Genomic DNA, 27,459 nt, shown 5'->3' on the forward strand with positions numbered 1-27,459 from the left:
GGGTCTCCAGCTGTGTGAGGTCTACAGTGCCAGCTTGCTGCCAGCCCCCAGGGTTGCTCAGGTGTTCTGCCTCCCCCCTCCTGTCTGGCAGCAGGACAGTGTCTGCCCAAGGACAAGGACACTCTGTGCCGCTGGGCTCGCTCTGCGGGGACTGCTGGTTCAGAAGTTTGTGGGGACCCAGGGCTCTAAATATACCAGGGTGAGGTCACTGGAGTGGAGACAGGCCATGTGGCAAGCCCAGGACCCTGTCAGGGCCAGAATCCCAGGGCTGGGGACAGGGAGAGGGTGGCCTCGTCCCTGTGGGACCGGCCTCCTCACTGCCCAGTTTGTCAGTATTTTTTCTTGGATATTAGTGCTTTGGGGCTCCTAAGAAATCTTTGTCTACCCCAAGGTTGCAAAGATATTCTCCTGTTTATTCTAGAAGCCTCAGAGTTTTTGCCTTCACATTTAGGTCTGGGATTCATTTTGAGTTAATTTTTTAGTGTGCTGTGATGCTTGGTGTAATTGGAATCAACAATATGTATTTTCTGTGACTTTTCATCCTTCGTGGTTTGAACTTCACCTTGTTAATGCACTGAAGCTGCAGTGTGCTCATTTCTAGTGCTCTTGAATTTCTCAGTCTGTTCCTTCAACTCCTGGAAGACATTGGTGTCGTTATAACATATGACCACGTGACCCACACCTTTCTGTGCCATCCCCATTCATTAAATGTGATGGTAATAATAGTACCTTCCCCTTGAGGTTGTGATAATTCAACAAGGTAGTGCTATGTGGAAACAGACCTTGGTAGAACAGGGCCTGGCTCGTAGCAAGTATCGTGTGAGGGATAGAATTGCTTGGTCATGAAACATGCACGTGTTTGATTTGACTAGACACAGCCCCATCGCTCCCCAGAGTTGGCTGCACCCCAGAACTACCTGGTATTGTCAGACCCCATTTCCACTAGTCAGGTGTGTATGCAGTGTAGCAGCCACTGGTGGGTTCGGTCTGCATCTGCTGATGACTAAGAGAGTTGAGCACTGCTGCACGATCTCCTGTTTTGTCCAGTTCCTATTTGTGTCTCCTGGCCCAAGTTCTCTGTATGCTCCAGATGGATCCTCGGGGCCCTGTGGCATTGGTCTTCTCCCACTTTGAATTTTGCTCTCCTTGTGGTGTCTTTAGATGAACTCTGAAGATCTCGTTAATTTAACTAAATCGATTAGATTATTATGTATGGCTCTTTTCAACATGGTGCACTTTATTTGATAAATCCTTCAACCTCCCATCAGATGGCAGATTTGAGTGCATCTCCCATATGAAGAGGGAATCTTGTTTCATAAACACAGTGAATCTCAGTTGTGTGACAGCCACTTGGACAGGTGAGCGTGTCCATAGACAGGCTCATGGTAAACTGGTCACCATGCACTAGAGGAGGCAGACTGGAGGGTGTGCGCTGGGTGCCATGCTGGTCCCTGGGAGCAGGCAGGAGGCTGCACGAGGTGGGGGCTTTGGCCACTGGCTCTCGGGAAAGGGACCGTTCTGGAGCAGGCTGGCATGGGGAGAAGTGCCTGGGGTCTGACCAGTAGCTCTTGTTTTGCAGATCCGGAACATGGTGGCGGTGCAGGAAGTCATCTCCAGCCTGGAGAAATACCCCATTACCAAAGAGGCACTGGAGGTGAGCATTTCTGGCCTGAACGCTAGGGAGGGCAGTGAGGGCCGGGCCTGTGCTGCCCCAACCCAGGTCTTTCCTGGCTTCTTGGAGCGTCAGAGACTTTGCTCACTGGCCCAGCGGGGCCTTAAGAGGAGTGAGGGGGGGCGTGCCCTCCTGGCCTGCACTGTGCCAGCCCACAGCACATGCTCCAAGAGTACCATCTTCCCACAGGCACTGCAGGAAATGAGTGGCTTTAGTCTGGGGCCCCTTTCTCTGCAGGAGGCCCTGCACACTCTGGGGTGCATGCCCAGCAGAGGTTCCGGTGAGTGACGCTGGCTCAGGGCCCTCTGTTTGCTGTTGCCTTTGCCACAAGGTGCTCCCCCGGGATGCTTTGCAGTAGCCTTAAATGGTCCACAGCCTCCAGGAGTTGGGAGCCTGTGAGATGATGCTTCTGAGAATGCCGTCTCTGGGACTATAAGGTCTGAAGACTTGGGAGTTGAGAATTTAAATGTCACAAGGGACCCAAAATTCTCGTAGGTTTTGTGTCTGGGAGGCCAGTGGTTTAGGGGCCAGTGGGGTCATTTCAGAGACATGGGGCCCTTCCCCCCATTTCTGTCTCAGCTCCCTTTTCATGGGGTGTCCCTGTCCTAAAAGTGTGTCATCATCTCTCTCTGGCTTTAGGAAACCCGACTTGGGAAGCTCATCAACGACGTCCGCAAGAAGACGAAAAACGAGGAGCTCGCCAAGCGGGCCAAAAAGCTGCTGCGGAGCTGGCAGAAGCTCATCGAGCCCGTGCACCAGAATGAGGCTGCACTGCGGGGGCTGGCGGGTGCCCCCGGCTCGGCCAACGGGGGCGCCCATAACTGCCGGCCGGAGGCAGGGGCGGCCGGCCCACCCAAGAGCATCCATGACCTGAAGAACCGCAATGACATCCAGAGGCTGCCCGGGCAGCGGCTGGACAGGCTGGGCAGCCGCAAGCGCCGGGGGGACCAGCGCGACCTCGGTCACCCTGGGCCACCTCCTAGGGTCTCCAAAGTGAGCCACAACTCCCTGGTAGCCAACTCGTCCCCCCTCCCCACCAATGGGATCAGTGGGAGCCCTGAGAGCTTCCCCGGTCCCCTGGACGGCAGCGGGCACGTGGGCCCCGAGGGCAGCCGCCTGGAGCACAGCGAGAATGACAAGCACAGTGGCAAGATCCCCGTCAATGCCGTGAGGCCACACACCAGCTCCCCGGGCCTGGGCAAGCCCCCCGGGCCCTGCTTGCAGACGAAGGCTGCGGTGCTGCAGCAGCTGGACAGGGTGGACGAGACTCCAGGTCCCCCCCACCCCAAGGGGCCGCCTCGCTGCTCTTTCAGTCCCCGGAACTCACGGCACAAGGGCTCCTTTGCCCGGCAGCGGAGCCCGTACACATACAAGGGCTCCGTGCCCAGTCCCTCACCTCGGCCCCAGTCACTCGATGCCACACAGGTGCCGTCACCGCTTCCGCTGGCCCAGCCGTCCACGCCCCCCGTGCGGCGGCTCGAGCTGCTGCCCAGCGCAGAGAGCCCAGTGCGCTGGCTGGAGCAGCCTGAGGGCCACCAGCGGCTCGCGGGGTCGGGCTGCAAGGCAGGGCTGCCACCGGCTGAGCCCCTCCTGCCCCGGGCAGGCTTCTCCCCGGACTCCTCCAAGGCAGACAGCGATGCTGCCTCCTCCGGTGGCTCGGACAGCAAAAAGAAGAAGAGGTACCGGCCTCGTGACTACACGGTTAACTTGGACGGGCAGGTGGCCGAGGCAGGTGTCAAGCCTGTCCGGTTAAAAGAGCGGAAGCTCACCTTTGACCCCATGACGAGACAGATCAAACCTCTGACCCAGAAAGAGCCAGTGCGGGCCGACAGCCCTGTGCACACAGAGCAGCCGAGGACAGAGCTGGACAAGCCCGAGGCCAAGGCCAGCCTCCAGAGCCCTTTTGAACAGACGAACTGGAAGGAGCTGTCGCGCAACGAGATAATCCAGTCCTACCTGAGCCGGCAGAGCAGCCTGCTCTCGTCGTCGGGCGCACAGACCCCGGGCGCTCACCACTTCATGTCCGAGTACCTGAAGCAGGAGGAGAGCACTCGGCGCGGGGCCCGGAAGCCACACGTGCTGGCGCCTCACAGCCCACCCACGGACCTCCCAGGGCTAAGCCGTGAGGTCACGCAGGACGATCTGGACAGGGTCCAGGCCCATCAGTGGCCGGGGGTGAACGGGTGTCAGGACACACAGGGTAACTGGTATGACTGGACGCAGTGCATATCGCTCGACCCGCACGGCGACGACGGGCGGTTGAACATTCTGCCTTATGTCTGCTTGGACTGACTGGCCTGTCGGGCTCTAAGTGCATTCCCACCTTGCAGTCAGCCATAGAGGGCGGGCGCCAGGGCCCGGCCGCCTCCAGGGGTTGGGAATCCAGAGGGTGGGGGTGGGGGGTCCGGCCTGGGGTGGGAGGGAGAGGGAGCGAGAGTCTCTAGGTCTCTCTGTGCTCTTCCCTCAAAATTCTCCTTCTTTTGTGAAATGCTGCTACCAGTTTACTAACAAAATTGCAAAGGAAGGACCACGTGGAAGGAAGGCCAGCAAAGTGAGTTCAGAACTCTATAGCAAACCAGCTATAAAAAGCGTTAGCCCCCCCACCCCGGAAGAGGTGCGGACGCTTCCCAGCCCCCAGTGAGCTGGGACCTCAGTTGCAGGCAGGCACAGAAAACCTGTGGAAGAGGTTACCTTTAACACAGCAACAGAAGTACGCATCTCATCTCTGCATTTTCTGTTTTTTAACATGGCCCTGAGTGTTTGAGGCAGTGGGCAACGCTGTGGCCTCTGTTTGCACCCCACCTGGCCAGCTTTCCCATCATGGTGCCAGAAGCTTCTCAGCTGTAGCGAGCTGCTGGCATCAGGCAGGCCAGCTTGCCAGCCAGTTTGACCCATGCTCCCTGGGCGTCCACACATTTGTATCTGGTTTCAGTTAAAACCCAGTTTATAAAGAAATGCTGCAAAAATTTAAGTTTTCTATGAGTTTATTTTACCCCCCTCTTCCATCTGACCATCAGACGAATAACGTTCCTTGTTCCTCCCTCTTCATTTTCCCCTTCCTGCACATATCTAGAAAAGTTCACCTTTCTAGAGTCTCCTCCCCAGAAAACACAAAAGTAACCGTGGGTGCTACTGGTGTGTAAGCTGTACTGTTGGGTGAGAAGAGACCTGTCTGTACGCTGGAAACACTCATAACCATTCCTTTAGATTCGTTTGCCTTATGGTTATTTGTCATAAATGCGATTTGCAAAAACAAGGAGCCTTAGTGAATGTACAGTACCTAGACTTCTGTGTTCTCAGGACGCAGAAGGGAGCAACTTTGCTATTTGGTCCAGTAAGTGGACACCTTGTGATATAAATGTGGAAATAAAAAAAAAAAAAAAACATTTGCACAAACCAGTCTGAGAACTGTTTTTAATTTGGTCCTTTACAGCCATATCAACCCTTTCTGGATTCTGGATTAGCCAAGACCTGGACCCCATATCCACGGTTCAGGCCCCACAGCTAGCCAGACCGTGGGGAGGTGGGCAGGGCAAAGTCACCAAGTCAGCCTATTAGCCTTCTGCATGGAGACTGACCTCCACCTTGCCTTTCATTCACTCAGGGCCACGATGCCTCTCCCATCTCTAGAGTCACCTGCTAGCTTTGGGTGACAGAACAAGGGGCCACATCTGTCTCCATCCAGACCTCATCGTCCCCAGAAAGAAGCCCTCCCAAGCCGGCTCCACAGCCCAGGTCTCAGTGACCTTGTCTTACCCCCTAAAATATTTGTAGTTCTTAAATGGCATGGCTCCAAGCTGTGTTTGGCAGCCTAGCCCTTGGCCCTAGCTAGCCCCAGGCTGCCAGCTCCCCATGCAGGCCTGGGGCTCTCTTACTATCTGGCTGGGGCTGACTTTTTAAAAAATAACTTCTTCCTTGACTTCCTTGATAATCTTTTAATTCTTCCCCCTTGTCTCTGAAACCATATGCTTTGGCTTTCTAGTTTTTTTCACTCTGGAATAGGTCTTGTCCATATCTACTTAATTTCACAGGTAAGGAAGCAGCTACCCCTTTAGAGGGTCAGCCCCACAGGGCAAACCAAGGGGTCCAGGAACATTCAGTCAACCCAGAACCACAGTTTCAGAGCCAGTGGGGAATTCTGACATAGCTGTGGTGCAGGACACACCCACTCCTAGAAAAAGTAGGTGAAGTAACTTTAAGGGCAGTGTGAGGTTGAACTCTGCCCCTGCCATCTACCATTTGTATGGATGTGGGCTCGTCACTTTATTCCTATGCACTTGTCCCCATTTGGGAGATGCAAGTGCTGCCCCAGGGTTGTGAGGACTAAATTAAATCATCAAACTTTAGGGGGGAAAAAAGGAAAGCATGTCAGCAGGACCATTTGTGCTGTGGAGTAACTAGTTTCCTAAGTCTCACTTTGTAATATGGCCAGCTGACATGTGGGTATCCTGAGGGTGACATTACTCTTGTGACAAAGGGTCACAGGCACAGCTGGAAGCTATTAGGGTGCAGGTTGGCATCCCATGAGCCTGTCCTTCTCTCAGGCCTGGGCTTTGAGGGAGGTCACTGCTCCCCCACCCACTGCAGGGACCACCTGTCCTGTGTCTGAGTATCTGGTAAGCCCTAGGGTACAGATATTGCCTGCCTTTGAGAACACAAGGTTAAGCTAAGACCTGCCACCAACAATTGGGGGATCAAGTTGAGCTGTCACTTTTTAATTTGCCAAGTAAGGACACGGTAGAAGGAAATTTTAACATTCCCTATCCCCCCAAAAGTTGGAAGTACATGATTTTTCGAACAAAGTCCTTCAGTATAAGATCATCTTGCTGAAAACACAGTTTTGTTTTCCTCCGTTGCGGCTTGGGGCTGCTCTATCCCAGCCGGTCCTTGGGCGTCAGCAGTCGGGGCCAGCATCACGCCCCTCCCTCCTGCAGATCCCTAGAGACAGGTGCCCGAGGAGGCTGCCATTACCACGGCTCCCAAATTGGCCGGAGGACCTAAGCCACGTCGCCTCCCTTCTCTGGGCTTCGGTCCGTCAGTCGGTGAAACGAAGACGGTAATAACCATCTTCGTTTCACCGCATACCACACATCGAGGTCCCAGAACGTGCTCCGGGGCGCTCTGAGGTTGGCCCCTCTGTTGGAGTCCAACCACGGGAGTTCACTCCCGGTTTGCAGAAATTTAGCCCAAGGAGAGGTTTTTACAAGTCGGTTTCTCTCCCCGAAAGGTCTGGTCTTTTACCTTCGTTGTCCGCCGCCGGCCATCAGGAATCTGGCTGGAGGGCGCCGATGCAGCCCGGACATCGAGGTTTGACCCGCGAACTCGATCGCCCGCTCACAGACACCGACGTGGCGGGGCCTAACGCTCCCGCCCGCCCCTCCTGCTTGTGCTCTGGGGCCCCGTCCCCGGTCCCCCGGGCCAGCCCACCGTTCGAAGAGCCCTTGTGGCTTCACGGTTCCCATTCCTTCCTTCCGCTTCCGGGACAGGCCCCTCCCGCCCCCGGTGGGCTTCCGGAGGGGGCGGGGCCTGCGCTCGCTACGTGGTGGCGGGCGCGTCTGCCGGCGCGTGTCAGTAACGCAAGAGGTTGCGGCCAATGGGGAGCGGCGTTGGCTGGCGCTCCCGCTCCCGTTCGGCCCCGCCCCCGCCCGGCGTCGGGCCGTCGGACGGGCGGGAAGGGGCGGCCGCTCGGGGAGGATGGCGGCGGCAGTGGGAGTGGGCGCTGGCGCCGGGGGCCCAGGAGCCGCGGGCGGCAGCGGCGGGGCGCGCGAGGGCGCGCGGGTGGCGGCGCTGTGCCTGCTATGGTACGCGCTGAGCGCGGGCGGCAATGTGGTCAACAAGGTGATCCTGAGCGCCTTCCCGTTCCCCGTGACCGTGTCGCTGTGCCACATCCTGGCGTTGTGCGCGGGGCTCCCGCCTCTGCTCCGCGCCTGGCGCGTGCCCCCGGCACCGCCAGTCTCGGGCCCTGGGCCCGGTCCGCATCAATCGCCGGGCCCGCTCCTGCCACCGCGCTTCTACCCGCGCTACGTGCTGCCGCTCGCCTTCGGCAAGTACTTCGCGTCAGTGTCCGCGCACGTCAGCATCTGGAAGGTGCCCGTGTCCTACGCGCACACCGGTGGGTGCCAAGGCTGGCCTAGGGGAAGGCGGCCGGGGCACGCCGCCTGGGGCTTCGGCTCTTGGGTAGGAGCGCTCCGGCCGGGGTGTAGTCGACGGTCAGGAATGCCGGGCTGAGAAGTCAGCTAATGTCCGGAAGGCGCTGGAGGCCGCCAAAAGCTTTTAGCAAGAGAGGGACACGCACAGGGGTCTCGGGGAGGGAAGGGGCTGAGAAGAATGCTGGGAGCTGAGCAGGGCGGATCAGAACTGTTGGGTTAGGGGGAAGGCCCACAGAAATAGAAGAGCTGAAACAGGTTGAGGGGCTGCCAAGCCTTCCCGCCCCTCCAGTGGAGTTGGGACAGAGTCCCAGGGTGGGTTCTGGGACTAGAACGGCTCCCTGAACGCCCCTTGCCTCTCTTTGCAGTCAAGGCCACCATGCCCATCTGGGTGGTCCTCCTGTCCCGGATCATCATGAAGGAGAAACAGAGCACCAAGGTAACCCAGGAGGGCTCTGGGCCAGTGGGGGCCCCAAGGGCTTTCCGGCTGTTGCCCAGCTGGTGACGTGGTCCGGGTTCCTGGTCTGCAGGCTGCCTGGCTTCCTGTCAAGTAAGGAAGTCAGCTTAGAGACCTCTGGTGGCTCTTTTGCTGCTAATGGAATCTGTTCTGGAATCACCCTGGGGGCAGTGGTGTGTGGGGTGTGTGTTCCTGAGTTGTCTCTGTTGGGTGATCTCAGGATGCTGCCATCCATCTCAGGTGCAGCATTCCTCCCTGTTTTGATTACCTACCTGGGGTTGCTGGTAGGCAACTTGGATAACTTGGTCCCATCCTGACCAGACACCCCATGCCCCTCCAGTGGGGTCAGGGTTGGAACATCCTTGGGACATCCGACTCCTTGCTGGAACGGAACTCTGACAGAGTTTCACATCTTTGCAAGAGATAGCGGTCAGGTTGGGACTTCTGGGGTCAGAAGTGAAATGCTAGTCAGAGGAGTCCGATTTTGGCAAAACCCAGCAAAGTCTTCGAAATAAAAACAGCCAGGAATTGTGAATGTCTGGGAATGGAAGTGAAAACAACACGCAGAACCCAGGGCTGCATAGGGAAGATGCCCCGGGCACAATTCAGGGTGTGTTCAAGATGCCAGGCCAGGGTATTTCCTGGCTTGGAGGGAGAGAAGCTGTGGCGTCAGCCAGAGACAGCCTTTCCCTGTGTCCTTAAGTGGAAGTGGGACTCCTGTTGTCCCAGCTGGAATCCATTTCATGCTGGACAGAGCTCCTCTTTCCTTTGTGGTCGGTTTCTGGCATACTGTATTTTATGTAACTTAGAACGGCGGTGCCCTGGGTCAGCTTATAGAAATGGGGCCGCCTCTGGCTGACGTTTTCTTTCAGCCAGTCTTTTCTCCTGCAAGATCTGGGTGCACTCTGCAGCCCACCCGCAGGGTGACGTCAGGTGTGACTTGTCTCCCCAGGTCGGAGTTGCCTGAGAGGTGTGCGGCTGCATCTCTCCATATCACACTGTGTTTATCAGGTTTCCTGTTGTAAGGGACATTGTACCCGGCTTGGGCCGGGAGCCAGAACCTTACACAGAGAGGAAAGACAGGGGAATAAATGGCTTAGGCAGGAGACTAAGGATAATGATAGAGTAAGTGTGGCCCCACCCTGTTCGGATAAGCTGGGTAATCATGCCTGATCTCAGGGGAAGAAATGGGACTTCAAAAGGGAGAGCCCGAGGGCCGCAGCAAGTAGTGGGGGGAGCAGGAATTCTGGAATTCAGAGGCCTCCTTCGGCCCTGTGTGTGGGCGTTGGTGACGTGGGGAGCCTCGCCACCCCCTCCTAAAGTCTCCCAAGTGCTTTAAGAGTATCCTTTGTAGAAGGATGAGCCAGGAGTAAGAAGAGCTAAGTGTAGGGAATGGATCCCATTTTAGCCACCAGAGCTCCAGGGCCATTCCTTGCCCTAGCCCTGGAAAGCTTGAGCCCTCTGGATGGCCCCCTATCATGGCACTCACTACTCATTCTTTCGGCCAGCAGTTACTGGGTTGCCTGCCGTGTGCTGGGCACCAGGATAGAGCAGTGAACAAGGAGCTGCCCTAAGCAAGTGCAGGGACGCAGACAATGTAAAGGGCACTTATAGTGGATGGAGAGCGCTATTCCCTGGAACACACAGCAAAGGAAACTGCCAGCGTCTAGGGGGAGGTGGGTCAGGGAAAGTTCTTGTGTTTGTGAACTGATGCCTGAAGGGAAAGGAGGTCTCCAGCTGGAGAAGGTGTTGGGGGAGTGTCCCTACCAGGGATAACTGCATGTTGGAAGAGCCCAAAATAAGAGGGACCCGGCCAGCCTCTCAGACGATTGAAGTTTCAGACCCTGGTGTGTTGGTGGCGGCAGCTGGATAGATCCTATTGGGACCAGCCCTGGTTTGTGGCTCTTAATGGGGGTGATGGTATAGGGGGTGGGGACACCCACAGTGATACAGCCCTGCCCTCAGGTACTCTGAGAACCATCTGCGTCCCACCCCCCCAGTGCCCCCTAGAGCATCACTGTCGTGGCTAACACCATTGTTCAAAGGGGTAGGCGGTGTCCTTTTGGGGAGGGAAGAGACAGCAGCTGAGGCTTTCCTCTGGTCATCTGTGTTGGGTGGCCCAGCTCAACCCTGGCCCATCAGCCCCTCCTGCCCTCCTCTCACAGGTGTACCTGTCACTCATCCCCATCATCAGCGGCGTCCTGCTGGCCACTGTCACGGAGTTGTCCTTCGACATGTGGGGGCTTGTCAGTGCCCTTGCTGCCACACTGTGCTTCTCGCTTCAGAATATTTTCTCCAAAAAGGTATTTGGGTGCCATCCAGGGTGCACCTGGTGTTGCAGGGGTGTGCGGGTGGCATCTAAAAAAAAGTGGCCGAGTAGGGATTTCTTCGGAGTTGGAACAAAACAAATCCTGTTGCCCTTCTGCTGGTTTTCTATTTGTTTTGGTTTTTAAATAGCTTTTTTGTTTTTTTATTATAAAGTTCACCTACATTCAACGTGAAAAAATGGAGAAAAGACCAATGAAAAGAAATCAGAAAACTTATTGAGCACCTACTGTGTGCCAGGCACCATAGTAGGTGCTGGAGACAAAGAATCAAGAGAGAGCTGCCCCCTGCTGCAGGGTTTCCTCTTTACTGAGGAAAGTCGCAGTGCTGTCCCCTAAGGAGAGCTACTATTAATGCTAGAGTTTTCTCCTGTACAGTTTTTAGAGTTGTAATATTATACATACTTTTCAAATTCTGCTTCATTCATTTATTATTGCAACACTGCATGTTCCCATATCATTGAAAGTTATTGCTCCTAACTCCAGTAATAATCACATCTTTTCAGGTATCACAAGTAACGCAGTCGGTTTCCCTGTTGCAGATGCAGATTATTTCCAGCTATTCACTATAAATAATATTGTAATGAACGTCTTTGTGCATAACATTTTTCTGTCTCTCAGGTTATTTCCTTTTGATAGGTTTGCAGTTCTTGGGTCAGAGGGTATGAGATGTTTATGGCTTTTGATATACTTTGCCTGGTTGTTTTCTGGAACTATATGCCAATTTAGACATTAACCAGTGCCATTTCAGAGTGCCTGTTTTACTGTAGCTTCACTAGCATTGAGTGTTGGTGGTTTTTGTTTTTGTTTTGTTTTTTTCTTTCCTCGGTCCTTCATGTACGAAACATCGTGCTTGTTTTGGACAGGGGCTGTGTGTCTCGTCATAGGTGCACTTTCAGGTTTGGCAGTCAAGGTCAGATGTCAGGGTTAGCGTACAGTCACCATGTTTGGGGTCTGGGTAAGCGGAGCCCCTCTTGCCGCTTATAGTTTCGATCAGCCTTTAAAGAGGTTTTCTCCCTTCAGGTATTAAGAGATTCAAGGATCCACCATCTCCGGCTGCTGAACATCTTGGGCTGCCATGCCGTCTTTTTTATGATCCCCACGTGGGTCCTGGTGGACCTCTCGGCTTTCCTGGTCAGCAGCGACCTGGTGAGTTGGCCTGTGTCAAGAACATGCCCTTTTCTTAACTGGTTCCAAAGTAGGCGCTTTGTCAGGGAGTTACGCCTCTGTGTTGACTTTGGGGCATCTGAGGCCTCTGACAGCCACCAGCCCTTTTAGCCCTCAGCTCTTCGATGACTCACACTGCTTGCAGTCGAGTAAGAAGGCTGCCTGTGCATTTCTTTCTCTGTCATGCTAGATCCCAGCTGCTGATAGCTGCTGCATTTGTGCCAGTGCATTCAAGGAAGAAAAAAATGCCAGCACAGGCAACTTTCCCATCCTGACAGTCTGGTTCAAATCTCACTTGCCTTTTGGAAACTGTGTTTGCACTGCTCGAGTCCTTTCTTGGTGTCATCTCTGTACTTCCATTGGCACCAGATGTATCCATAGCTCTCTGGGCACAGGAAAGAGCATCTTCCCACCACCTACAGGACCAGCCTCCAGAGAATGTGCTAGAAACTAATGCAGGTGACAGTGATAAGAAGGAAGTTCTTCCAGGCCCGAGTTAGATGGAGTCAATGTTTATTAGGGCTTAATGAGGTCTGACTGGATTCTTGACATTGGTCTTTAATCCCTACCACCACCTATGGACGTAGTGGAGGTTATCTCTGGTTTCCAGGTGAGGCAACTGTGGCTCTGTGTTCTGACTTCCCTTCCATGTTGATTAGCTGTAATGTTTCTGTGAAGAACTTTCCATCATCAGCTGGAACTAGTTTGTTACCTGGAAGTACAGTGCACGAAAAGCAGTTTACTGCTTCTCTTTCCTTCTAGTTACCAGTTTTCAGAGTAAAGAAAACCGGGGAGTGTTAACCAGGGAGTTGAGGGTTTCTCTTGGGTGAAGGAGGGTTCTTTGATTTATTTACTTTTCAGTATCATTGTGAACTTGTGTTTGTCAGTTGTCCATGTTATTTTGTTAAATATTCAGAGTATCTTGTCTGGACTGATGGAGTCCTTCTAATTGGCTCCCTGCCCTTCTGATAGCACATATCAGCCTTGGGTAACTTTTGGCCCCACAGGATGTCCTCCCTCGTCTTGTGCGCCTCCCATCCCAGACCTGCAATCAGCCACTCCTTCAGGGGCCCAGGTTGCTTTAAGCAGAGAGAGAGTCATGTTTGGAGATACCATCTCAGTGCCACGTGTGCTCACTGCTGTTGGGTTGTCGTTGTTTTTAAGACTTGGCAGTAAAAAACTAGGAAAGATGTATTTGGTGGCGGAGGGGAGAGTTTATCCTGATTCATTCTAATTCCAATTTAACATTGCAGGATTTATTACTGCTTTGATTTTGTGTGTGTGTGTCTTTTCTGGTACACTTGGTTTCTCACAGCGTTTCTTATTCGCAATATGCTACGGAAACTGTTCATACATGATTCTACTGTACACACATATAACTGCTTCAGAGTGAGAATCCCTACCAGACAACTGCAGGTAGCGTACAGAGAAACAGTTAAGATTTCTTTGCAGCTCTGTTTGTCCTTAAAACAGGTTTCGTTACAGATGTACAACTGGAATACTGTGTTCTAAGGGCACTTGAAATAATTGTTTTCACAATGTGCCTCTGTCACCAACTTCTTGTGCATTTGGGTTCCTTTACTTCCATTTGTTTTCAATTTCTAGGCAATTTTTTTTCCTCACTGAATATATCAAACCTTTATATTTCCAAACCCAAATGATATGACAGGGTTTATTCAAAGAAGTCTAACTTCAGTCCCTGTTGCCTCCCCACTGCTGACCCCCATAAGTAGCCATTTTTATGATCTTGGTTTACCCTCTCAGTGTTTCTTTTCGCAGACATAAGCAAATTTCTATATACAGTCGGCCCTCCATATCCATGGGTTTCGAGTCCCCATATTCAACTGAGGATCAAAATTTTCATCCGAGGTTGGTTGAATCTGCAGTTGTGAAACCCACAGATACGGAGGGCTGACTATAAATTGTACTATGCCATTTTATATGAGAGACTTTGAGCATCCTCAGATTGGGGGCTCCTGGAACCAACGCCCCACAGATACTGAGGGCCAAGTGTGTTCATACCTCCCTCCTCCTTACACAAAAAGTGACTTTTTAGATACTTAGAAAAGAGTGCCTTGCTCTTTTCACTCAATGACGTGTCCTGAAGATCACTCCATACTGACCTGTTAGGTCTTTTTTGTTCCTTTTATTGGCTGCATAGTATTGTCTATAGGTTTGGCTTCAGTTCTGTTACACTGTCCTGTTACAACTCATTGGGGTCTGGGTGTCTACACACAAACAGGTATACGTAGGCTTTGCTCTGCTCTCTCTTTTTTAGTTTTTTGTCTGCCCTCTTTGCTTTGCTTTTCTCTTGTATTTTGGGTATTTTTCGGTTTTCTTCTAGTTGTTCTCATTGAGGCCATCTATTTTTTACCTTGATGGGGCCCTTGTGCATTTTAACAGCAGCCCTAGGAGCAAACAGTAGTCCACAGTGCTGCCGCCTGAAGGCAGGGTTCCTGTCGGGGCTCCTCCTCTCTGCCCTGTGTCTCCCACAGCAGCCAGGTGAGTTAGCTCTGTTCCAGTGCGGCACTCCATAGTAGGAGGAAGGAGGCTCAGGTCAGAGAATATCAGCTGGGGCCTGCTACTCGCCATGTTACCAAGAAGCAAAGGCTACAGCGGGCAGTTCCCAGACACACCCAGCCCTGATGCCAACAATTCAGCTGAAGCCAGGCACGGATCACCAGACTTGGGAGCAGGAAGCCTAGTTTTAAAGTTTGGACAGGATGTGTGAAACAGGTATTTGAAAACTGGAAAGTAAATGGGAGCAGGCAGGCTGGTAGAGAAAACCAGATTGCAAAGTACCACTGAGCCATCTGTGAGTTTGCCTTTCTTTTGCCTCCTGTGTCTCCAGCCTGGACTCAAGGCAGCCGGAAATGCAGAAGTGGGCACTGGGGGAGGACAGAGTCAAAAGTCCTCTATGCTGGCTTGCAGACGGGGAAAGGAGATTCCTGATGTTCAGAGAGAGTGCAGGAAATCCCCCATTTTCTCTGTTTCCTTTGTTCTCTCGCATCCCAGGCCCCCAGCAAACCCATGGTAGTGGCGGCAGCAGGTCCCATGGGCACCTGAGATGCTGAGGGGGGCAGCCTCCCTCTGCAGTCACAGGATGGGATTAGCCCCATTGCATTTTGTTTCTCCCTTCATCCTCCCACTGCTTGGCCCCCGAAAGGAGGTGCAGTTGTGGGAAAGACACAGCAGAATGGGGTAATTAATTCCAACTTTCTGACTGGAGGACTGAAAGAGGGAGCCCTCAGAAACCATAAAGTACCAAGGAGACATGGCGAGGAGGAACCCAGAGAAAGTGACCTCATAAAACATGAAATCCTGGGCCCACTCCTGAGTTGCGCGCATGGGAATCTGATCCTAGCAGCATACAAAGACAGGATAGACTACTACCCAGGACCAAGAGTGACAACTGGGTAGAGCGCACTCAGGACAGAGCTGTGTACCACTGAAAAGGCTTTGAAAACAGAACTGACATTGGAACCACAACCCACAGGCTGCTCAAGCTTGTAGCCTGAACCCAACTGAGTCTGCTAAAACCAAACATCGACATTCCCCATGGGACTTAAATAAGACTTACAGTCTTATAATATTCTAACTGTCCAGGATATAATCCAAAATTACTTGGCATATGAAGAACCAGGAAAATTTCAAGTCTTGTGGGAAAAGATAATCCAACAGATGCCAACACTGGGATGACCCAGATGTTGGAATTATTGGTCAAAGACTTTAAAGCAATGATATATAATCATGCTCCAAGAATGCTCTTGAAACAAATGCGAAGAACAGAAGATAGATAGAACCAAATGGAAGTTTCAGAATGGAAGAAACAGCTTAAAAACTCACTGGATGGGCCTCCCTGGTGGCGCAGTGGTTGAGAGTCCGCCTGCCGATGCAGGGGACGCGGGTTCGTGCCCCGGTCTGGGAGGATCCCACATGCCGCGGAGCGGCTGGGCCCCGTGAGCCATGGCCGCTGAGCCTGCGCGTCCGGAGCCTGTGCTCCGCAACGGGAGAGGCCACATCAGTGAGAGGCCCGTGTAACGCAAAAAAAAAAAAAAAACCTCACTGGATGGGCTAAGCAGAATGGAGATGACAGAGGAAAGTCCATAACTTGAAGATAAATCAATAGAAATTATCCAGTTTAAGCCACAGAGAGAAAAAGATGAAAAGACAAAGAAAAAATCTTTGACAACAGCCAGAGAAAAATGATGCAGTATTTATAGAACAGTGGTTTAGATGACTGCAGATTTCTCAGCAGAAATAGTAGAATAACATTTTTTTAAAGTACTGACACTGAGGAACTATCAACAGATAATTCTATATCTAGCAAATATAGAATCTTCAAAATCAATAGAACTATAGAAAATCAGCAAGAATAAACTGAATCCCACAGTCGACCAACTGGATGTCTCATTGACATTTATAGAATACGCTACCCAACAACAGCGGAATAGGCATTCTTTCAAGTGTACATGTAGCACATTCACCAAGATCATATTCTTTGTTACAAAACAAACCTTAACAAAAGGATTGGGAACATGCAAAGTATATTCTCTGATCATAATGAAATCGGAAGTAAATAACAGAAAGGTAATGAGAAAATCTCCAAACACTTGGAAATTAAACAGCACATTTCTAAATAATCCCTGGGCCAAAGAGGAAGTCTCAAGGGAGAAAAAAAATTTTTTTAAACTGAAGCAAAACTGACCAAAAACAAAAAAGAGAGAGAGAAGACACTACAAATATGAGGAATGAAAGAGGGAATAGCACTGCAGAACTCACAGACCTTAAAACCATAAGAATGCTACTGACAGCTCTACACACATAAATTCAACAATAGATGAAATAGACCAGTTCCTCATAAACCACAAACTATCAAAACACACCCACTCAAGATGAAAAAGATAACCTGAGTCTTATAGCTATTAAAGAAATTGAATTCATAGTTTAAAACCTTCTAAAAAGAAGTCATCAGGCCCAGATGGTTTTACCGGTAATTTCTACCAAACACTTAAGGAAAAATAAACACCAGTTCTACACAATCTCCTCCAGAAAACACAAAAGGAAAGGAACACTTTTGGCTCATAACAAAACCAAGAAAAAGACCAAAATCCCTCATGAACATGGAGGCAAAAGTTCTTAACAAAGTATTAGAACAAATCAAATGCAGTGATATATAAAAACCATGCTACACTATGAAAAAGTGGGATTTAAATCAAGAATGTAAGGCTAATTCAATACTTGAAAATCAGTCAGTGTAATCTACTATAATAGTCTAACAAAAATCATGTATTCATACCAACTGATGCAGAAAAGGTATTTGACAAAGTCCAACATCCAGTCATGAGTTTTAAAAAGTCAACAAACTAGAAATAGAAGGAAACTACCTCAACTTGATCAAGGGCATATATAGTTAACATCATAATGATGAAAGATTGAAGGCTTTCCCCCCTAAATTCAGGAATAAGGTAAAGATGTTTACTTTCAACATGGATATTCCACATCATACTTGACTTCATAGCCAGGGCAATAAGACAAGAAAAAGAAAAAAGAAATACAGATTTGAAAGGATGAAATAAAATTCTCTATACCCAACAAAATTTTATTCTTTAGTATTAATTCAACTATAAATCACTACTTAAATTTTAACTTCAATTTTTCTCCTTGTCAAAGGTGTAAATGAAAAAAAAGTTGAGATACTAATCTATCTCTGTGTGTGTGTATACATGGAGATAGATATATACCTATATATATTAAAAAGTTTTTAATATAGAAAAGCTGATTGGAAAATTTACATACATTGACTGGCAAGAGAACTGGAATAGCCAAATAAGTTTGAGAGAGAAGAATAAAGTTGGAGGAATCACATTACATAATTTTAAGACAGTATAAAGGTATGGATATTGGTGGAGGGAACATCGATCAGTGAAGCAGAATAGACAGTTTGAACTTATACTCACAAATATGGGTAACTGATCTTTGATGAAGGTTCAAAGGCAATTCAATGGAGAAAGGATAGTTTAACAAATGGTGTTGGAACAATTGGACATCCATAAGCAAAAACTGAGCCTTGACTTCAACCTCACACATTATACAAAATTTAATTCATAATGTATTCTAGACCTAAATTTAAGAGCAAAAATGATAACCTTTAGAAGAAAACAGAAGAAAAATCTTCACGACTTGGGATTATTTCTTAGACATTACACCAAAAGTAAAGTCCATAAAGAAAATAATTGGTAAATGGGGGCTTCATCAAAATTAAAAACTTTTGCTTTCCAATACACTATTAAGTAAAAGAAAGACAAGCTACAGACTGGGAAAAAATATTTGCCAATGAGATACTGACAGAGGACTTGTGTTCAGGATATATAAAGAACTCTCAAAATTCAATAGTAGGAAAACAACTTGCTTAAAAATGGGCAAAAGACTTGAACTTCACTATTGTGATTGTACAGATGGCATGTGAAATATGTTCAACATCATTAATCATTAGGGAAAAGCAAACTAAAACCAAGATGAGATGCTACTTCGTATCCAGTAGGAAGGCTACAATAAAAAGTACTGGCAGTACCACGTTTGTCGAGGCTGGGCCACAGCTGGAATCCTCATATATCGTTGGAGCAAGTGCAAAATCATGCAGCCACTCTGGAAAACATTTGGGAGTTTCTTCTGAAGTTAAACATACACTGACCATATGTCCCAGCAGTCTCACTCCTGGGTATTTACTCTATAGAAATGAAACTCACATTCCACACAGAAGCCTGTACATGAATGTTTATAGCAACTCTATGCATGATCACAAAGTATTGGAAACAACCCAAATGTCATTCAATGGGTGAATGGTTAAGGTAACTTTGGTACGTTTGTACAGCAGAACATTTCTCAGCAATAACAACTGTCATCCCTTACAACAACTTGGGGGGTGGGGGTCAGAGGCATTATGCTGAATGAAAGAAACCTGTCTGAGAAGGTTCCATGCTGTATCATTCCATTTGTAGGACAGTCTCCAAAAGATGAACCTATCATGAAGAACATATCAGTGGTTGCCTAGGTTGGGGGAGGGGGTTGCACAAAGAATCCCTGGGGAGTGTTATGGGGTGATGGAGCTGTTCTGAATCCTGATTGCAGTGTTGGCTACATGAATCAATATATGTGTGAAAACACATAGAACTATCCACTGGGAGGAAGAAACACTTGACTTTATTGTTATGTCAGTTCTTTTAAAAAGCTGGATTGGCTGGGTTCCTTTCCTGGAAGATAGATATCTTTGCAAGCTGGCTGCCTTGTAAAAATAGCTTGGAAGTCCATATGGGTCACCTCAGGGAAGAACTGCTGGGAGAACAGGCCAGCTCACCCTGAAGGCGTGCTGGTGGGCTCACATGCCTTACAGAGGCATGTTACCCAACTGGGGTAACGTTCTGGGCAATTCTGAGCAGGTCACCTACTCAGATCTCCCTCACCTTTAAGAGGACTACGTGATCGTTCCCTATCAGAGGGTGGTAGAGATAGAATCAGGCTGCTGCCCTAAGATTGCTGCAGCTCCCATCCTGGCAGGGCCACTAGACACCACTGTCCTGGGGGGACCCAGCTGCATCCTCCTTTGTCAAAGGCCAGAGCAACCTGGGAATTGGCCTGGGATCAGCCCAGGCTCTTTGAGGAGTTCTTTGGTCCCGATGTCTGCTAGTTGTGGTTTCTTGATTTCTGGGCCCCCTTCATTAGGGTGGCTTACTTCTGGTGAGGGTCAAATGGTAACTAAAGTTTTGATGATAGCATCACCTCCTGTTTGTTTGGCTTGGGATTGTTTTAAAGCACTTTCAAAGCTATGATTGTATTTGATCCTCATAGCAGCAGCATTGTGTGGACTTATCAGGGGTCAATGTTCCCCATTTCATAGATGAAGAAAACAGAGAGGTCGAGCAGCTTACCCGGGGGTTCCCAGCAATGGGGCAGACCCAGAGCCTCTGGCTCCCAGCCTTGTGGGGGGTGGGTCTTCACACACCCAGAGGCTGCCTTCCCAGGACCTCCCCATTTTATACAATGCATCATGTCTGCTATGGTTTAAATGTCTTGTCACCCCCCCAAATTCATATGTTGAAACCTAAGCCTCAAACATGATGGTGTTAGGAGGTGGGGACTTTTGGAGGTGATTAGGTCATGAGGGTGGAGCCATTACGAATAGGATTCATGCCCTTATAAAAGAGACCCCAGAGGGCTCCCTCGCCACTTCTGCCATGTGAGGACCCAGTGAGAAGGGGCCACCCTGAACCAGGAAAAGGGCTCTCACCAGATGCGGAATCTACTGGCGCCTTGATCTTGAACTTCCAGCCTCCAGAACTGTGAGAAATAAACATCTGTTGTTTGTAAGCACCCCCAGCCTGTGGTATTTTGTCTTAGCAGCCCAGACTGAGGTGATGTCCAGAATGCAGACCTCGCTCTGCTAACCCAGAGCCCTGGCCCTCACTGTACAAGGACAAGGGAAGGCTTTGGTTTGTGTCATACTCTGCACCCCTTGGGTAGCTGATGTCCCCCCAAACCTCCACTTCCTCAGCAGGAAAGGGTGGTGATTATTATTATTGTTGCTCCATGCAGAGTGTTGTGAAGGTCAGAGGTTGTATAGATAAAGCACCTGGTATCACACGATGACCCACCTGGGTCTGTTCCCGAGCGAATGTGTGACCCTGATAAGCCACTGTGTGTCACCACCCTGCCAGGGCAAGCATGTGACCACAGTGCTGTTCTCGCTCCCCCGTCTCTGTAGACCTATGTGTCCCAGTGGCCTTGGATGCTTCTGCTTCTGGCTGTCAGCGGCTTCTGTAACTTTGCCCAGAACGTCATTGCCTTCAGCATCCTCAACCTCATTAGCCCTCTGAGCTACTCGGTCGCCAACGCCACCAAGAGAATCATGGTCATCACGGTGTCCCTGATCATGCTGCGAAACCCAGTCACCAGCACCAACGTCCTGGGCATGATGACGGCCATCCTGGGAGTCTTTCTGTACAACAAGGTGAGTCTGGGGTGGGGGGAGGCTGTCCCCCCCAGACGCCCAGAGAATCTACCAAGAGTTGGTCGGGGCGGGGAATGGAAGGGGCCTCACCAGGAACTAAGAGGCCCGGGTTCCAGCTGCCAGCTTTGCCACTGACTGGTCTATGGTCTAGGCTCAGCCCCCTCAGCCCGGGGCTTCCTTTCCCTGCATAGATGACCCCAGGCTCATGCCTCACTCCACTGTGGCTCTCGGGTCTACTGGGGCTTTATCGGGAATTTCACTCCCTCCTTGCGAAGATTGTTCCGATGTAAGGCTGTGGGATGGCTGACAGGTAGGGCCGGTCCAGTAACAGTTCACTGGCCATGCCCAGCCCCTCTAGGGGTGACACTTGTGTTGGCCTTGAAGGCTGCTTGTCCGTGAATCTCGAGCTCCCCTCTGTCCTCTGTGCGTGTCCCGGACAAGGAGCCAATTGTCACTGCTCTCTTGACCTCGCAGACCAAGTATGATGCAAATCAGCAAGCCCGGAAGCACCTCCTCCCCGTCACGACGGGGGACCTGAGCAGTAAGGAGCATCATCGGAGCGCCCTGGAGAAGCCCCACAACGGCATTCCCTTCCCCCAGCACGGGGACTATCAGTATGGCCGCAACGTCTTGACAGATCACTTCCAGTACAGCCGGCAGAGCTACCCAAACTCATACACTTTGAACCGTTACGACGTGTAGAGTCTAGCGACCAGGGCAGGACGTTCTGCCAATCCTCCCTCTTACCCCCCAGCAGTACCAGATACTTCTGACAACCAGTGAATGTACAACCCGGCCAAGGGGGGACGGTGCAGAACCATCAGAAGACCCTGGGGTTCCCGGCCCCCTGGGGGCAGCAGGACGCCGTCCCTGCAGTGGGGACCACTGCCCCCGAGCTCCGGTGTTTCATGCCCTTTCTTCCTGGAGTCTGTCTTCTGAGGGCTGCATCGCCATGTGGAAATCTCGTCCGGCTTTTACCTTTCTGTGTGGACTTACTTCCCAAGTCATGTTTTTCAGAGTTCTTGTTCTGTTTTCCAGATAACAGCCAGGACCCTCTCTGGAAAGGACACAGACCTCGGAGTGGGCAAGAGGTGGTTTGCAGGGAGGGTGGCAAGGAAAGGACCCTAGGGTGGTGCTTGGTGACAGACCAGCCGCTTTAATTCCACTGCTCAGGGAGGCGGAGGACTGGTGCAGCCATGGAGCAGAGGAGTGTGACGGTTATTGGAAACACCTCCAGCCACAGAGATGGACTCGGCTTTCTGATCAGCCCTGTGGCTGTCTGCAGTCCTGGCAAACGCTCCCCATTGCAAAGCTATTGTAATTAGCATTGAATTCTTAGAGCCTAATTCTGACCCAAAAGTCAGAGGTGGCGTGTGCCCAGATCCAGAGGAAAAGGTGGCCGCTGTCTCCCGGGCTCCCTCTTCCCTTGCTGGAGCAGGGCACCTCTCCTCTCGGAGCAGCAAGGAGGAGAGGATGCAGGGCTGTGAGAAGGATCATGAGGAAATCATGTTCAGTGTTTCAAGCTCTATTTCTATAATATTTGTTTTGTTTCTTGAGCTTTCACCACTTCTGTGCTGACTTAGTAGGATGTTTGGTGAGGTGATGTTGGCTTTATAAGGATCTTGCGTTTTTCTAGGGCAAATTTTGTAGCTGTCTGTGCTTTTATGCCCCCGTCCCCCTTAGGGAATGCAGGATGCATGAGGATTGGCTTATGGTTGGAAAACCCTTTTGTTTTTAAGCATTTAAAGACAAGAAAAGTTGCTGGCGATGCCTGTCTCGGCACATTTCTGCATTTAGTAGGAAGGAAGTGTTTTGAAAAGCTGGTCACTAGCTTTTCTAGTGACCAGTCCCTGAAAGTGAGATAAATCAAGAATGTCACCTCGATAGTTTGTGTCATAGATGAGAGCTCAGTGCTCTGATTTCCATTAGCTGTTCTTGTGGTGTTTGCATTAGGATCTGAATTACGTCCCAGTGAAGGGGCAAGCACCAAGCTAGGATTTGGTTTGCCAAATCAGTCTTTGGTCAAGAAAAAGTTTGGGTTTTGGCAAAATCACTCGAGGAAAATTATGTGACCCTAGTGGGTAACCCATGTGCTGAGGTCCAGGTCGGGACACCTGGCATCACTAGAGACTGTGCCCTTGGAAAGGACCACTTGCTTGGCTCTTAGGGTCTTCGCTGATGGCAGCCTTCTTCCTTCAGCCCTGTCCCCGGCCTCTTGAACAGGCACTTGGCTTGATCAGCAGATGGGATATCAGGTCACCCTTTACCTCCTGGCATGTGAGACGGTTCTGTTTCACCAGGAAGTACCGCTTGACTCCTGTTTGTTTTTGATAATTAGAATCTTGTACTTAGAGGTTACATTTTTGTCAGCTTATGAATGGGCGGCTCCTGGAGAGGTCACAGGGACCCCTTGTGGCCTGTGAGTTCAGTACCACTGGCCTAAGGAGTCCCTGTTTGTCGTTGTCTTGCTTTTGAATTACTTTGGCCACAAGTTCTGAGACAATGCTGTGTAAAACAGGAAGGGGCCGTTCTGAAGGGTGTTATTTGTGAAAAGAACTTGCTGAGTGCCTTCACCAGAGGCAGTAGAGTCTGCAGTTGAACCACAATAAATGGGGATAATTTTGCACGGCACAGACATTACAGTAGTTGTCTTTATGACAGGAACCAATTCCTTGAACGTATAATTGAACTCCAAAATGAATTATGCCTCTATGCAGGTTTAATGAAATTTCTGAGGTTGCTGAAATGTGTATATTTGTTTTCCTTTTCCAGTGCAAGATCTGCTGGTGTGGGGAAATATCTGACTGGTTTTATTACGGTTTATACATGAATAAATGGGATATTTAGTTCTGTACATAAATCTACAGTGAGTACATACACTGGAATGAGAGACAATCATATTAGACCAAATCATCAGATCAAAAGACAAAGACATACTTTTGAGACTTGAAAGTTTGAAACTGGCCTCTCGAAGGCCAGTTTTCCAGCCACTTGCTGCCCTGGCTCAACCCTCCACCCCACTCTCACATCCACATTTGCAGCTGGGTTCCCCTCACCTCCTCACTGCTGGGGATTGTGACAACTAGTTCACCCATCCGTGGTATGGTCTGCAAAACTAACTCAAACCCAACTCCTTCGTTTTACAGAAGGGGAAACTGAGGCTCAGAGGGCATTTTTAAATAGTGTTTGTTCACTATCTTGAGACTCAGTGTGGAATTTTTAAGCACCTTATTTTCATTCATTCATTATTGGGAAAATCAAACCCCTGTTACAAAGGAGAGAAGCCAAATAGGTTCAAGTGAAGAAGCACTTGGAATTTCTGGATTTTACTGTGTATTTGGTATACATCATGCAATAGGCCCTCTGTTATCACTGGGACATAACCAGACCTGGATACCTTAAGGTCTAACAGCCTTAAGGGCATAGAACATTAAATTATTGAAGAATCTAAACATTGTGAATTCTTTTTTTCAATTGTCACCTTGTTTTCAGGACTTTTCATGCTATAGACTGTTCTGTGGGAATGATACTGTGTATATTCATGGATGGCATTTACCAAAAAATAAATGGTGGTCTCCAGGGAATCAAGATTGGTCCCAGTTTGTCAGTGAGGGTCCCTTTCTGAGTGACCCTGTCGTCAGTGTGCCCAGCAACAAAACGTGTAAGAGGCAGAAAGAGCAAACCAACTTGGTTCCCACATTCAGGTGTATTGCAACTTTTTTATCTTTTCTAAGCCAAAATTTAAACATGTGACTTGTGAATTTATGAGCCAGTAGGATAAAACTAGAATCACAGCTTAACAGTTAATGACATGCCTTTATTGAACAGAATAACATGGAAAATCCAAGAATGTTGTGAGAGCTGTGCTTACATCTGTATGAGGAACAACAGAGTACCTGCTACATGTGGGCTTTTCACACACAATCCACAAACGATTACTCTTCACCTTGTGAGGCCCAGAGGGGTTAAGTCATTTGTCCAGGATCACACAACTACTGAAGTCTGCCTCCAAGCCCATTTCCCCCCATATTACTCAGAAACCACTCCCAACAGAGAATTTCCTTCAATCACAGTTGATGGGTATGAGTTTCTCCTAAAACAATTGCCCACATCCTTTTAATTCATCATCCTTTCGTTCAGTGATTTACTGAGCACCAGAATATATCGCTGAGATATATAAGGTGCTTGTGAATAGTTTATCTCTGAAAAGATACACAGGAAGCCAGACACAGCAGTTGCCTCTGGAGAGGATATATGTACTTTTTTCAAAACTGGCATATTGTGCATATTGTGCCAAGTACAGGAAACAGATACGAAAGCCTCCTACCCTCAGAGCATTAAGCTTAATTTATGGATGTGTGACTAAGGAGCACACAAGTGCTGTGTTGGAGGCGGGGCAGAAAATGCTAAAGGAAGTACAGGGTAATTATTCAAGCAGCATATGGGAATGTTTTGGCTTGCATTTTCAATTCACAGAGTATTTTATTTGCACATTTTATATTATATATGCTTGTTTAACTATCAGGACCCAAGAGGCAGGTATTAGCCCTATCTTACAGAGGGAAATGGCAACAGAGAAAGTCAGGCTTGGCCCATGGAACACGCCTGGAACCCAAGTGTCTGACTCCAAGCCCAGGGCCCTTTGCCGTGCAAAGCAGCCTCAATAAAGTGAGTGGTTTTGCTTTTCCTCACGTTTGTCATACACTCCAAAGAGGAGCTGGTGCAGTCAAAGGGGATCCTTTCAATTCACTTGCCTCGGCCACACTGCTAAAGTAAGACCCTGAAGTCCAGATGACCCAAGTCACTTTGCAGTTGTCTGCTGTGGTTCCAGCAGGGCCTCAAGAGGCTCTGCTGGGGATGGTGTCACTGCCTTATAAGTCAGGCAGGGCCAGGTTTAAGGATGGCCTCATTGCTCAGATACCAGAGCCCGAACCCCTCCTCAGGGATGTCTGCTCCCAGACACTGGACGACTCCTTTCTCTCCCCAGGGCAGCTCCTTTGTGACCAGAGGTTTGTTTGGTGACACATGATCAGGCCCAAGGAATGCTCATGTCTAGGACAGGACAGGACCTTCTTCTCTGTTCCCACATGACATTCTTCCTGCCATGGCTTCAGCTAGTTAGTTGATCACATGGGGTTCAGTTACTGCAGATGAGGTGACAGTCACACCAAGCTTTGCTTTACTGAGACCATAGGTCTAGATGGGCCTAGATTTCCTCAGTCAACCCCCTACTTTTTTAGTAACAACTTTTCTGGTCTACATATTTTTATAGTCTATATATTTTTTAAGTTAGAAAAAAATTATTAAAGCCAAAAAATTATCTATACTATACAGATGTCAAAAAGAATGGGATAAAGAACAACTTCCAAAATATATCGCTGAGGTATATAAAGGTGCTTGTGAATAGTTTATTTCTGAAAAGATACACAGGAAGCTGGAAACAGCAGTTGCCTCTGGAGAGGATATATGCACTTTTTTCAAAACTGGCATATTACGCATATTATTTTGTAAACTGCTTTTAAAAAATATGCTAGAAACATTTCCCTTGTTACTAAATATTATCCCTTGATTCTGTCTGTGTACATGGTATTATAAGATGTGCTACAATTAACCAACCCCTATTGCTGCACATTAAATACTATTTTAATGGGATAAGTTTGCAGCGCACAATGTTGCACACGCTTCTAATCTAGGATAAATTCCTCACAGCACATTTGCACGATCAAAGTGGGTATGCGTGTGGGTTTTAAATTCTTTCCTTTTTGCTTGTTAGGTGGGCCCCTCAGCAAGTTCATCTCACCAAGGAGTGTGCATTTTACTTGCTTGCTTAAGGGTTTTGTTCCCAGGTCCTTGGAGACTATGTCGGTCTGCAGGAGCCGCTACTCCTAGCAACTCTCTCTACTGCTTTCTCCTGACCAACCGATTCTGACTTGGCCCACTGAAAAGAGCCTGGGGGAGGCCTTGTGATGCTTACATATCCAGTCTCAAACGGCGTTTTAAACACTATGAGATGAATGTATGATAGCAGTAGTCATGGGTGTACAACCTTTCTGGTGGACAGTTGAGCAACGTCAGCATTAAAAGTGCAAACCCTTTGACCACAAGATCTACGTATACACTAAAACTTTTAATAGTGGTTTAAAAGTGGAACCAACTCAAAAGACTCCATAGAGTCTGGCTTCAAAACATTATGGTAAATCCATACCACATTGTTCTATGCAGTCATTAAAAATGACCAGATAGATTTGTAACGTGTTTTGGTTCACAGATCCCGTTAAGAATCTGATAAGTGCTGTGTATCTTCAACTCACAAAAATGAGTGCTATCTCTGAAATCTATCCACGGTGGATCAGAAGTTAAAGCTTCTTGATATAGTTCTTTACTGGCATGGAAAAATTACACTATCCAGATAACTGAGCATTATACTAAACAGAACATTCCCTCTGCCTGGACTGTTTACACAGCTGGTTCCGGAGTGGGATCTCAGTGCAAACCTTACCACCCAAGGGCCTTCTCAGATAACCCTATCAGTGTAGGCACCACCCTCCTCCCTTATCATGGTCTTAGCACCCTTCCGTTTTCCTCAATAACACCTCTGAGATGATACATTTGTTTACTGATTTATGGGTCTCTGCCTACCCAGACCGTGGGCTCACGAGAGCAAGAACTTAGGTCTGACTTGTTCA

General features: G+C 49.2%; 2 protein-coding genes across 3 annotated transcripts in view; both read left to right on the forward strand.

Annotated features, from left to right (window-relative positions):
• Positions 1–4,041, forward strand: part of MED26 (mediator complex subunit 26) — a 38,333-nt gene extending 34,292 nt beyond the window's left edge. For both annotated transcript variants that reach the window (XM_082623841.1, XM_082623842.1), the window contains exons 2-3: positions 1,580–1,654; positions 2,312–4,041. In XM_082623841.1, coding sequence (XP_082479967.1) covers positions 1,580–1,654; positions 2,312–3,964 — 1,728 coding nt within the window. In that variant the 3' untranslated portion in view covers positions 3,965–4,041. The remainder of the gene's footprint in view (positions 1–1,579; positions 1,655–2,311) is intronic.
• Positions 4,042–7,301: 3,260 nt separating this feature from the next.
• Positions 7,302–24,225, forward strand: SLC35E1 (solute carrier family 35 member E1). Its single transcript, XM_082623974.1, has 6 exons — positions 7,302–7,784; positions 8,187–8,257; positions 10,441–10,578; positions 11,623–11,748; positions 20,528–20,773; positions 21,248–24,225. Exons 1-6 carry the CDS (start codon positions 7,367–7,369, stop codon positions 21,473–21,475), a joined length of 1,227 nt encoding a protein of 408 aa, XP_082480100.1. The 5' UTR covers positions 7,302–7,366; the 3' UTR covers positions 21,476–24,225.
• The last annotated feature ends 3,234 nt before the right edge of the window (positions 24,226–27,459 follow it).

The sequence above is a fragment of the Mesoplodon mirus genome, assembly GCF_964341445.2.
Source record: "Mesoplodon mirus genome assembly, chromosome: 5".
Classification (NCBI taxonomy): domain Eukaryota; kingdom Metazoa; phylum Chordata; class Mammalia; order Artiodactyla; family Ziphiidae; genus Mesoplodon; species Mesoplodon mirus.